Source organism: Centropristis striata, chromosome 11, assembly GCF_030273125.1.
Source record: "Centropristis striata isolate RG_2023a ecotype Rhode Island chromosome 11, C.striata_1.0, whole genome shotgun sequence".
Lineage (NCBI taxonomy): Eukaryota > Metazoa > Chordata > Actinopteri > Perciformes > Serranidae > Centropristis > Centropristis striata.
In genome coordinates this window covers 15,021,446-15,035,594 of record NC_081527.1, presented here as the reverse complement: position 1 = coordinate 15,035,594, position 14,149 = coordinate 15,021,446, and the positions used below count along the sequence as shown (strand labels likewise).

The window sequence follows — 14,149 nt, the reverse complement described above, 5'->3', positions numbered from 1 at the left end:
AATTGTATGCATGCATGCTCTTAATCAAATCTTGTCATTCTGACTCATTGGCCAGCTATATAATTTGCACTCTGTGTGGGGTTGAGTAACAGCCTCTTCCCTTCCAACGGCCATATTATTACCGTAAGTGAATGAGTCAGTAGAGTGTGTATGGTCAACCAATACAGTCCGCCTGCACAAGCCCTCTCACCAAGGGCACTCAGTGTCACCAAGAGCAAAGTCATTCACAAAAACTCCACGTCCACACACAAACGGCGAAGCTCCACCTCCTCTAACACGGAGGCAACCTGTGAGTCTCTGTGTGCAGTCTACACACACACACACACACACACACACACACACACACACATACAGTCTCAGGTCGGAATAGATTTCATAATAAGATATCTTCTAATTGTCCCAGAACAAAGAAACTCCCACTGCGACATCAGAAACCCTGTGACACACACACACACACACACACACACACACACACACACACACACACACACACACACACACACACACACACACACACACACACACACACACACACACACACACACACACACACACACACACACACACACACACACAGGCGCACTCCCTCTGTGCTCTGTTTATCAGGGCCAGGCACATCGATCATCCTAGCCTGGTTGCCCGGGTAACCCCGTTATTATTCAAAGCACGGAGCACCAGCTTGCAGAGAAAAGCTATGCCTATGTGTGTATATGTGTGTGTGTTAGTTAGGTAGTGGAGGTTCCCATTGGCTCATAGGCAAAGCAGCCACCAGTCCAGGCATCCTCCTTCCCAGCATCCTCCCTGATCTGCATACCTGTGAGGATGGACTTTATCATACACACACACACACACACACACACACACACACACACAGCACAAGATGATAGCTCTAAAGGGACACAGCAATTTGAGCATGTCTATCGCTTCGATAAAATTTCACATTCTCCTCATTTCTATCGCCCACCTCCACCACGGCCACCACCACACCAGCTCACCAGCTCCCCTCCTCCTCCACCCACTCCCACCCTTGTGGTTTTTTCATTCAGCATCCTTCTTCCATTTTTCTTCACAGCTTTTTGCTGCATTTCATTCAGCCCGCACCCCCCTATCTGCCCGCTCCCTCTCTTATTTTTCATTCACATTCTGCGGCTCTGAAGCTCATTCATAAACAGCACCACTCCTTACAGCGGCAAAAAGTAGGGAGGAGGAGGATGAGGAGGAGGAGAGGGTGGGATGGAGGGAGGGTTGCCCCTACTGACTTACTGACTGCTGCATGGCGAGGGCTCCCTGAAAACTGAAAACAGCCAATCAGGATGCTGAAAAGAGGGGCGGGGAGGGGGGAGGGGGGGGGCGATGGGGGGGAAGAATCAATCCGCTTCAAACTATACTCTCCTCCACCTCCTCTGTTCCTCTCTCTTTCATTCATTCATTCATTCATTCAACCCACCCTCCATTCACACAACACACCTCATCCGCTGCAGTTTTGTATCTGCTGTAGATGTTTCAGTAGGAAAAGACAGACAGGGTAGTTGTGTGGACAATTGTGCGTGCATGTACAGTATATTTATGTGTGTGTGTGTGTGTGTGTGTGTGTGTGTGTGTGTGTATGTGTGTGTGTGTGTGTGTGTGTGTGTGTGCGCGTGTGTGTGTGTGTGGGTGCAATTTCCCTCCTGTTGAGGCCAGAGGACACTGCAGAGTAAACAACCTCTACTGCCTTTCTTTGTCAAGCAGCTCCATTTATCTGCATTGGACTGTTTAATCCAAAGCTAATACAACACAAAATCACTACCTCATTGCTTCTCATTACTACCCAACTAGACATGCAAATCCTCCTGTACCATTATTGCAAGACCACAACATCAGTCTGATTAACATATAAATATATAGAGGCTGTCAGAGCCGAAAGACACCGTGCGATCACTGCAGAACTAGGTCACTGTTAAATACATAAAACCAATATATTCCTTGAGCGCACCGTGAATAAGCTGGATGGCAACTGCCAGCACAAACTGGGGCAGTGACAGGGGAGGACAGAGCTGATACAAGCCTATCTGATCGGACGTGCTCCGCCTCCAGCCGCCACAGGATGAAGGGCTGCAATCAATAAAAGGAAGGGCAAGCGTGAAATGGCCGAGGCCTGTCTCTTGGTCCTATTATTCCTCTGAAAGCTGCCTGTTCCTCGCAGCCTCACTGCTGTTGTTAGTGCAAGAGGAGGAGGAGGAGGTGTGCGCATGCATGTGCTTGCCTTTGCAGAGAGTGAGAGACATTAGAGAAGGAAAGAGAAAATAGAGTGGAGGATTAGTTAAAAATTGGATGGAGGAGTAAGGAGATGAGGGAGTAAAGGGGCGAGGGATAGAAAAGATAAAGTGTGGTGGATTCCGATCAGTGGAAAAAAGGAGGGGAGAGGTCACATGGAAAAATGTAGAAACTCAACTTTAGTAATGAGGGATGAACTTCCCATGAGCCACGGCATATCTGATATCAGCTGGATCTTCTGACAGCTGCTAAGACATAACTCCTGACTTCTCTCACTCTCCCCACATGCTCCCTGTGTTGCCAGTGACTTTCCACCCCATCAGCAATTCGTGCCAGTGTGTGTGTGCGTGCACGTGTGTGCATTTCTAACACTGCGGAAAAAGGGATGTTAGAGGACTGTCACCTCAGATCTCCCTGTTAACACACTGAAATAAAATCCTCCTCTTCAGCCTCTGGTTCAGCTTGTACTGCATAGTTTTACAAAAAAACACAGTACACACAGAACTGTATGTCTGTCCTGCAGAATACTCCAGCAGGAGGCGAGAGGATTTTACTTCAACAATAAGTATGTGTATTACATAAAAACAAATTGAATATTGGAATAAAATACTACAGAATATAACAAAGATCAAACAGCAGCCGTAGCCGATAGATACTCTAGAAATGTACAAGTCTTTACTCAGATGCCAATTTCTGAATGAGCTGTACTTCAACATAATAGCCCACCAACAGTTATTTTGACTCTCCTGTGAAAAGTGCAGCTCCCACTGATCTCAACACTGTTGTAAACACCTCCACTCCAGCTATATATAGTCAGACTGACTCTGAGCACACAAGTGGACGTCTTTGATACCAAATACTGACAAGTAGGCAAAGGGTAGGTGCGGGAGGAGGAGGAATAAGTGAGGCAGTGGTCGTCAAGGAAAAACTAGGTGAGACAGCAAGGATGACAGGGAGGAAGTGAGGAAGTGATAGAAGGATGTGATGGGGGGGTGGGGGGGGGGGGGGGGGGGTGAACGGGTGTGAGGATTGAATGAACAAGATGGGGCGTGTAAGAGGTAGAGAGGGCAACGGAGGGAGGACTTTACACTTTAGCATGTGGTAATGTTCTTTATTAGAGGCATAATGTCATTGTAGTGAAGGCACTGGGCCATTCATAGTTACACAACAGCTGACTACTTAACAGTCACACTCATGGTCTTTCACTATTCCTTTGCCAATAAACACCGCTTACATCACCCTCACAAGCTGAAGGAACCCACAAAGTGGCAGGACAATGATGTCAGTGGGTGAGCTAAATACAAGCACAGTGCCAGACATGTTGGGACGATAAACATACCTTATAAGTCTATGATATGCACAGCTGGGCTTTGTTATCAATGCATATACTGATTAGTCGTTTGTATTAAATCTTATAAAATAGTGGATTATACCCATTAAAATATGACCAGCGTAGTGTCTTCAGAGAGCTTCTTACCCCCCACAAAATGTTTTTTTCAGAACAAGATAGTAAGAGGGCAAAAAGTTATGCACATTCATTTGGCCATGTCAAAACAGTTTGACACCTTTCAAAATGATTATGGTGCATGTTTGGCCATTTAAAACAATGTGTGTCCTTCAAAATATGACACCTAACCAAGGTTTTTTTGTTTACTACTATTTTCAAGGTCAAGAATGAGCATTCAATTGAAAATAAGAAGAAAAAAAGGTTATGTTTTGTGTGATTGTGTCAATATTTTACTTTACAAATATTTTGTAAAAGCACCAAAGGTCAAATCTACAATATCATCACAAAACTAAAAAATTAAGGTATTTAGTCAAAAGTATCTTGATACTTGATAATTTTGTCCATATCGCCCATAGGGATGTAAATCATGGTTTTTATCATGATACGATATTAGATTGATTCAAAGGACAACAATAGAATATTTTCCAATAGGGGCCAGCGATTAATGTGAGACAATATCTTGACTTCATCTTTGCGTGTGTTGTATTAACTCTCAAATGTACGTCGCTTTGGATAAAAGTGTCTGCTAAAAAATGACTTAATATCATATACCCAATTAACACAACCTGTTACATTTATATCAACTCACAAAAAAAACTAAAATATGATTTTACAATTTTATTTCTGAGCTCTTTATTGAGCATTCAAGTTCAAATGTCTTCGTTGGGTTAACTTAGAGCCTGTGATGATCTTTCAATTATGAGCATAGATCACTCCCAAGAAAGTTATATTTGTATGCTCAAATTACTTCTCAAAACAATCGTCCTATATCGATGTATCGTTACACCCCTAATCGCCAAGCCCTGAGCTATACAGGTACATCTCAAAAAATTAGAATATCATGAAAAAGTTCAAGATTTTTTGTCAGTTATTTCAAAAAGTGAAACTCATACATTATATAGATTCATTACTTGTAGAGTGAAATATTTCATGCCTGTTTTTCTTGTAATTTTGATGATTCTGGCTTAGAGATAATGAAAACCCAAGACTCAGTGTCTCAGAAAATTAGAATATTGTGAAGAAGTTCAATATTGGAGTCCACAGTCAGTGGTGATTTGGGGCCATGTCCTCTGCTGGTGTTGGTCCACTGTGTTTTCTGAAGTCCACAGTCAACATAGCAGCCATCTACCAGGAGATTTTAGAGCACTTAATGCTTCCACAAGCTCTTTGGAGATGCTGATTTCATTTTCCAGCAGGACTTGGCACCTGCCCACACTGGCAAAGGTACCAAAAGCTGCTTCAATGACCATGGTGTTACTGGGCTTGACTGGCAAACCTACTTGGCTGACCTGAACCCCATAGGAGTCTATGGGCTGTTGTCAAGAGGAACGTGAGAGACACCAGACGCAGATGACCTGAAGGCTGCTATAAAAGCAACATGGTGCCGTAGGCTGATCACCTCCATATTAGAAAAATAATAATTAATAAGAAATAATTGATAAAAATATTGAACTTTTTCACAATATTCTTTTTTTTAGATGTACCTGTAAGTTATTATCAACTCCAACTTCACTGAACCTTAAAAACACCTACAGATGAGGCCATCAGTTGTTTATTCTGAAGGAAAAATCTGTAAAAAATACATAGACTTCACAGAGCATTTTGTTTGTGTGTCTGATGTGTCTCGTCGCACTTTAGATAAAAAATATTCCGATGCCGAAATGTCAGCACGGATTATAAACACACCTACACACACGTTTTAGCAGCCCTGTGGTAAATGAGAGGTAGGTGTTCTCAGTCTGACTGTGTGCGTCATGCTCTCTATGCCAGGTGCACTGATGTTAACATGTAGAGAACATAGGCAGATACTCCAGGGATTCCACCTCACACACACATCTCAGCCCCACTCGCTGCTGAAGCCATTACATCATCACCACCTCGCCTTGGGGAGCGAGGCATGAGCGCTGACCACTGGGAGATGTGGGGTCATTACATCACTGGCAGCAGCCCCTGAGCGAGCCATAAAAGAAGAAGCCGTGGCTGTGTGGCGGGCGGGAACTGGACCGTGTGCGAGCTGATCATTGCTAATGCTCGGTAATATTGCTAACAGACATGCAGGTCAGGTGGAGGGTCAGGGACGGCTTGACGCAATGCTTTGACACACACCACCCGAGGCCTTTAGTGGGCTCAGCCAGTAATGAGCATTGTTATGTCACATTATGAGACCGTATGAGACACACACTGTGCCTTTATAATAATATTCCATTATTATCAATGCAGGAGTGAAAAACTGGAATGTGCCAGTGGCATTTTTAGTCCTGTTTCATAACTGTAGGTGTATTGTTTATCCATCACACTTCAGTATTTATGTATATTTCCAATAAAAGTGCATTTTTTCAGCTGTTTTCCATACAATAAATGTTACTGCACTGTAAAAAAGCAACTTTCTGCATCATTTTAAAGCAGAACCAACACTGACCTGATGTCATGGTGGTTGTAGTGGGTGTCTGAGTGGGCAGCGCAGCTTCTAAACAGGATATGCTATTATGAATGTTTTTACCACCTTGTCAATCATGAGGGACCAGCGGATCAATACTGGATCTATTAAAAAAGCACACTTACTTACTTAAGTATTTTGGTATCAGATATGAGGAAGTACACAAGATAGAGTGAACATGGCTCAAGTGCTAAATATGAGACTTTTATGACTCCAGAAAAACTGGACATAAATCTTGATTTAAAAAAATCTTTATCATACTTTATTGGGGACTACTCTGCTGCAGCTTTGATGCATTAGTGAGTTTTTACTGGTACATCTATGTATTCATACATGCATATTCACATACAAATACATACAAGTGTTTAGCAGCAGTGTGATGTATGTGGACTCAAAATGATCTACAATACCAACGTTTTTTCATAATGATGAGAGATGTTATCAGTTGCAACTGTGTGACCAAATTATGTGTTTTTGATATGATATATTGTCAGTTAAATTGCTTTATTGTATTGCAGCCCTAAAACTGGTAAAACAACAGTATGACAACACTTATACCATATTATGAAATTTAAAAAAAACATATCTAGTCTCATATCACTATACCGATATAATATCTATACATAAAATCAGGCTTTTACCATGTGGTTCTTTCATATAGACTACTTATTTATAGAATTATCATAACCCAAACCCAAAACCTAACACAAAAATTAGAGGTGAGGGGGGAATCAATACAGCATTGTATCATATTATTTTGCATGGCAATATTATATAGATTCTTGGCCATCAAGTATCGATATTTAGTGTTCTGGCGGGCCATCAGTATTTTTGCCCTTTTTAAAAAAATGAGCCGTGAAGCTTAAAGTTGAGAAAAGTTTGAGAAAGTGCTGCAATTGTCGTCATCCATTCATGTTTGATATCAGTTCAGTTCAATTTGACTGAATACTTTGTTGGTCAGTCTGTGGGTTTGACTCTCATTGTGGAGAAATAAAAAGACTGAAGTGAGATGAATAGACTGAGAATTTTCTCTTATTTGACAAAACAATTCTTGATTTTGTGGACACGAAATGCAGTTAAACAGTTAAATTGTGATATATTGTATCGCAATCCTCACCATATCGCAAAATGCTTAAATTCACAATAATATCGTATTGTGGCTCAAGTATCATGATATAATCGTATCATGGGGCCTCTGCTGATTCACACCTCTACCAAATATAGTTCAGTCAGACAACTCACGTGATGCAGTGTATGTTTATTGCAACAGCAGAACATATTAGATTAGGCGTCTAGGCTCTGACCTCATCACTCCTCAGGAAGTTACATGAGGTATTGAGGAGCCGTAGGAGCCTACAGGTGGATGCTGGGGTGGTGGTGGGGCTGAGAAAGCAAGCAGCAATACAGATACAGCAGTAGCAGAAGCATTGGCAGGCAGAGGGAGAGCTGAGGATTACTCTCATCTTAAATAGACCGCCATATTGGATAGAGGGTGTGTTTAGGTGGAGGATGTATGAGGAGTGGAGCATGTCATGTGTAAGGCAGCACAGCTCAAGTTGCCTGCCTGAACTTGCTCCGGGCGTCGCTCCATTCTTTGGTCACCCGTGAGTTAAACTACTATGATCCAAATGCCACTAAACAATGATTTTTCAAAAATAGCAATAGCAATAAATAGCAATAGCAATGACTAAAAAAAATACAAAAAGACACAAAATGACAAAAAAAAGAAACAAAAGGACACAAAATGACAAAAAAAAAATACAAAATGACTAAAAAAAGATACAAAAAGACACAAAATGAACAAAAAAAGACACAAAAAATACCACTCATCTTTTATTTTTTTCCAGCTGACACATACAGAGATAGGATTGTATTTGATTTTAGAAGGGAGATGTGAGGACAGATACTGCTGAGTAAGAGTTCACAGCAAAGAGAGAATAATAGTAGGTGGGTTACGCAGACGATGGGGAGCAGAAATAACGTGATGTTGGAGGCAGCCACTACACATACCAGTTGGAGAGAAAACAGGTAAATGGCTGCTGAGAGAGAAAATACATGCATTACATGTGTACATGGATAACCTGAGGAAGAAGTGAGACATTAAAACTGTCATCAGCATGCAGCAAAGTGCTCCAGCTCTCCTCATCTGTGCATCCCTCCCTCTCTTGTATCTGTCTCTCTGTGTCGTACAGATTATCTTAATGGAAATGACCTCCATCTGAGACAGTTGAGTGGCCCAAACCTGATTAGTTATTTACCTCCTATTCCATCTCTCTTTCCTTTATCCACTCATCACACGCACACAAACAGCTCCATGCCACCTCAAGTCTTCCTTTACGTCTTCCGTCCTCTCCCCTCTCTCTGCCAAATTATGGCCGGTTTTCCCATATAGTGATGGTAATTCATTGTGTCATTTTATACGAGACAATAGTCCCTCTGGATTTATAGATGGGGAAATGTGTGCAAGCGTGGCAGGCAATTGTCCAAGCGTGGTGATTTCTAAGTGCCTTAAAGAGCTCTTCATGTCTCTACAACACGTGAGGGTTTACACATCTTTACAGTAGGCTTCCCTATATAGCTGCTTATCTGTGCATGTGAGTTGTTGAAGAAGACGGCAACACGTGCTGGTGACAGAAACGTGTGATCCTGTGATCTGGTGAAGAGATAGATAGAGAGATGCCCTCCGAGATGAGAGCTCTCAAGCGATGTAATGGCTCTCCTTTGGGCTTAAATCAGCGCGCAGAAAGTGGTGTGCCCTGGCGTTGCATGCTGCAGTGTAACGCAGCAGAGAGGCAAGAGAAGATATTTTATATATCAGACTCCAGAGTCCCTGAGCCCACTCACGCCTTTGCTGTAGGTGTGCCTGTGACGCACATTGAAAAAGTGAGGCTGCAAACTATCTGTGTCTGTCTGTCTGTCTGTCTGTCTGTCAGTCAGTGTCCTCACCTCGAAATGTGTTTCACGGTACAGTTTTTTTTAACAAGCAGGGCTCCAGAGCATCATCATCATCATTCAAATTAAAAAAGAAAATCCAAGTGTAATAAAGTTGTCTGTGTACTGGCTTTGTAGTCTTGCAGGAATTAGACAGCAGCAAAGCAGTAGGAGGTTTTTGTCAAGCAAAGAATCAATCAATCGTCAGCCCCCCTCCCATTTATACACACACACACACACACACACACAAACACACACACACCCTTGTACTTCTATCTTTGTAAGGGACCTCATTGGAATAGTGAATTCCCTAGCCCCTTACCCTAACCCTTAACCTAACCTTCACCATCACAACTAAATGCCCAACCCTAACCGTAACACAAACCTCATTGTAACCTCAACCCTAAAACAAAATCTGAACTCTCAAACAAGCCTTTAAAGAAGTCCTCACTCTGTGTCCTCACTCTGTTGGTTAAAAACATGTTCCGGTCCTCACTATGTAGGAAGTACAAACACACACACACAGAAGAAGCCCCCATCACTCCCTGACACAAATTTAACAAACCCCCTGACACACACACACACACGCCACTGAGCACGCAAACACAAGGCATGCATCGGAAAAATATAGACCACTGTAGCCCTCTATGCTTCTGTGGAGGTATAACAGTTACAACAAAAGACTTCAAAGCTGACATGTCAGTGTACATACATCAACATGCTAACTGATCCTAATGTTAATGCATTATTATAACAACTTCTTACAGCCAAAGTCAGTCTTTTTCAAACATGCAGCTCTTTGCACCCTATTAGAAGTGACTACATCAAAGTGGAGCTTCACCACGGGAGAAGAAATGCTTGTCTTGATCACGATTAAATGCATAAAACAGTCATATTAAGAACCACTTTAATAAACAGGTTCACTGCAGTGTGCTCTTTATCAGCATAGGTGGGCAAATAGCAATTAGACATACGAATGATAAACAGATAAATTCTTCCTCTGGATTAATATGAAACTCATATCAATAAGTACCCACTGAAAAAGCAGTGCTAATGGTGACAATGCCTCACCAGCTCCAGTTTACATACATGTCTGCTGCTCTGTGTTCAGCAGCCCGTGTTCATGCTTCAAATGTTTATATTGTATGTTTTACAGAGCTGCAGGGCCATTTTAAATCAGGTACTGCAGGTAGAGCTAAGTGCAAGAGAGCTGGATAAATCTTTGAAAGAACACTGACATCTTGTGGATAATTTGGGGAATTTTGTTACAAAGGGGATTCAACTTTCTTGGGAAATAAAGTTTTGCTTTTCTTAAAAAGGACAAGAAAAAACAATGGCGTACGGGGGTGTCTCCGGAGGCACACCTGCTAGAGCACATACCATAGAGGCTCAGTCCTTGTGAGCGGGCGGCCCGGGTTAGAATCCGGCTCGGAGCCCTTTCCCGCATGTCTTCCCCCGTCTCCCCTTTTCACTCTGAATATCTCTCAACAAGAAATAAAGCTGTAAAATGCCCCCAAAAAATCTTTAAAGTGTATGACTTTGTCATACACTTGCACAACTCTTGCACAACTGCTTGTGTTGTACAAAATGTAATACTATAAAGTTTGACTTCAAAATAATGTTTTCATGCCACAAGCAAGGTTTCCAAAAAGGATTTTTTTAGACATTAGTACCAAAAATCATCAACAGCACTGAATGTTTTCAAAAAACAAGTGAATTAAACAGCCTGTAATGCAACAAATGTTGCATTACAAATCTCAACATCCAGGTGTCATTATATATATATATATATATATATATATATATATATATATATATATATATATAAAAGTACTTTGGCCAATTTTCCTGCACTAACTATAAGGGCAATTCTATATAAATGGCTGTCTTGGTGGATTTCACTGAAGCATTGACAACCATGATAATGATATCTGACACTAATGACTAATGGTGACAGGCATATTTGCCTTTGACACCAGAAGGCAGAGAGATGACAGGAAGAAGGGGAACGAGAGAACGGCTGACTTGCATGTTCAGAGTGATGCTAAATAATAGACTTTGTGTCTTGTGTATTTAGAATAACATAAAACTACTAACCAAGTATCAGAATAGAGTCTTCTTTCTGTACGTGTTTTTCCAGAAGGTGCTGGAAGTTGGAAAAGCTTCCCAGCCAGTCGAAACACTGCTCTTTCTTGTATCTTTCATCCCAGTAGTCGACATCTTTGTACCTGGAGTTGTCATCCGGTAGGTAGTCCATGTTCTCTATCAACATGTTAATGTAACAAAAACATCAAAAATATCATCAATTTCAGAAAAGAACACTTCACTGCTTTCACAGTGGCTGTAATTTTACTAGCTTTGATCCAGGAACTATCATACGGGGGATTCATGTTATGATCCAGTTGTGCTGCCAAAACCATTAGAAGTAAAGCGAAATGTCAGACGAGTGTTGAGTACCAAAAACACAACAAACTACAATGGAGTACGGGCCCAAGTAAAATCCAAGGTTCATATTTTAATTTCAACATGAATAACTTTTATTGGCATGATTGTGGCAGATATTGTCAAGCTAAATTGCATAGACAGGTTTGTGTGTGTCCCCATTTTAATGGCAGGCTTCAGTCTATTTTCCCTAGTTTAGCATTTATCAGGTACAGTGGAAAGACACTGTAATATAAAACATTTAGGGCCAAATAATGAGTTTCCATCCATGTGTCAGGTACTACCGGCTACTCTTTGGTTGTGCATGATTTGGTTAGGTCAGACATTTCATATTTAATGGCACTAGATAGCACTTTTCTTGGCTGCTCAAAATGCCAGAACACATCTGAATAAAATCAACAGCAATAATGACCTGGTTACTGAAGATATACGGTTGTCACCTCCAACATTCAGCAGGTTCGCACCAAAACAACCTATATTATAAAATACAACTACACGTAAGAGTAAAATCTGTATGCTTGATGTGGGGGTGAACTGTACCCTTAAGAGTTCATTATTCTATGAAAATGTTTACAGAATACTGTATGTATGTTTACTGTATGTATTTTATATTGTATATATGTATTTAAGTATTTTATAATGACTTATGCGGTCTTTGTCTCAGGTGACGGCAAAACTACCTTGTCTCCTCAATTAAATATTAAAGTTTGTGATCATTATTCTTCACTGCGTTGCGTTCACTGTTGTCACTAATTGTCTAAGTTTTAATGCTAAAGCTGTAGCTAGCTTTTCTCCCGACAGCCCTTAAGGTTACTCCTTTGTATATATGTATAATTTAACCTGTAATTTGTTTATTTACAACCGCTTGACACCGTTTGTTTGCCTGAGAGTCGTTTAACAGTCTCCCAACTACGAACTGGTTAATTAACGCACCAAAGAAACGGATTAACCGTTTGTTGGCACATGCACTAGCGATTTAAGCAGCTGTGTTGTGAATTTGACACAAAGTGAACACACCAGACTGAATGTTTGTGTTGTGTTCTTGAACGTCCACATGGCGCATGCGCAGATACACCACTGCATGCCCAGCTGTCTATGGTCGCAGCCAGTACAATAAAACAGTACGGTTATATCCATTTACGTGATTTCAGACTGTAACACATCATGCACAGAATGGCTTTCAATAACATATTATTCATCTGGCTACTTACGAGTTTCTTGTTACTTTAATGGCTTTGCAATGAGAGGAAACGCCGGTTTCCAACTGTAACTGTGTGTAAATCCACGTGTTGTAGTTTGACAGCAGTAAATCTGTGGTGCCGCAGACAGAGAGCACACTGAGGTACTGTTGACACGTACAACTGAAAAACCTTGCTGGGAAACTAAGTGAGTCCTGGTCTAAAAAGCTCAAAGGCCTTGTATTAAATTATTAGTTTGAAGAGAGACTTGCTTCCCTGTTGATAAGTGTGCGTTTCAGAGAAGGCGGAGCTTTATTATTTAACCCCTTCGTACCGTACACTTGTATGCTGCATTCAAATACTCCTTGTAAAATCTCACATATTGTACTGCGCTCATGCGACCTTTTACAATTGAGAAACAGTTGCTGTAAAAGCACTGTTTCACGTTTCTTCTGTAAAAGAGCAAAGCATTTCATATAAGATAAACTTTCTTTATTGTTTCTTTTATTATTTCTAATGAAGGTGGTGTAGGCTACTTAATTTCCAACTTATGGGCCTAGTATTACTGTAAGACCACACCATATGTCACTAAATTAGGCATTATATGGATCAATGGTAAATTAAGTGCACTTATATATCGCTTTTATCCAAAGCGATTTACACTACACTCAACGCTCATTCACCCATTCACACACACAATCATATAGGTGGCAGAGGCTACCAGGCCACACTGGTGCCACCTGCCACTGTTGGAATTCATTCACACACTGATGAACGCAGCATCAGGAGCAATTTGGGGTTCAGTATCTGTCTCAAGGATACATCGACATGTAGGCTGCCATGGTCAGGGATCGAACCATCAACCTTCCGATCAGTAGGCCACAATTTAGTGCTGAAGCAATGAGTTAATTCATTGAGTTGATGCAGAGAAAATTAGTTAACAATAATTTTGAGAATCAAATTAGCTAAGTATTTAAGCAAAAGCAAAAACCTTCTCAACCTTCTTAGATTTGAGAATTTGTTGCTTTTCAGTGTTTTTCTTATGTTTTGACTTTGGACTGTTGGGCAAATCCATTTGAACACCTCACATTGGACATTTTTTTTGTATTTTTTTGTTACAATTTAACTAATTAATACAAATAGAATTGCAAATTAAATGCTAATTATTATGTTTTTATTATCTGCCAACATGTCATATATTTTCATATTAAGGGGGATTTTAAGGGGGCAGGTTAAAGATATTTGTTAGAGAAATGAAAGATCCTCTCCACTCTTACAGTTAGGTCATGCACTCTAGCTCTGAACATGTCATCCCACACAGGCACACTATTATTACTATACATATATATATATATATATATATATATATATATATATATATAGCAGCATGTTTGAATA

The 14,149-nt window shown here is 40.8% G+C and overlaps 1 protein-coding gene across 1 annotated transcript in view; it reads right to left on the bottom strand.

Annotated features, from left to right (window-relative positions):
- ece2a (endothelin converting enzyme 2a) overlaps positions 1-13,059 on the bottom strand; it is a 94,782-nt gene extending 81,723 nt beyond the window's left edge. Inside the window, exons 1-2 of the mRNA XM_059345388.1 lie at positions 12,785-13,059; positions 11,229-11,393 (exon numbers count right to left, since the gene is read on the bottom strand). Coding sequence (XP_059201371.1) covers positions 11,229-11,388 — 160 coding nt within the window. The 5' untranslated portion in view covers positions 11,389-11,393; positions 12,785-13,059. The remainder of the gene's footprint in view (positions 1-11,228; positions 11,394-12,784) is intronic.
- Between the last annotated feature and the right edge of the window lie 1,090 nt (positions 13,060-14,149).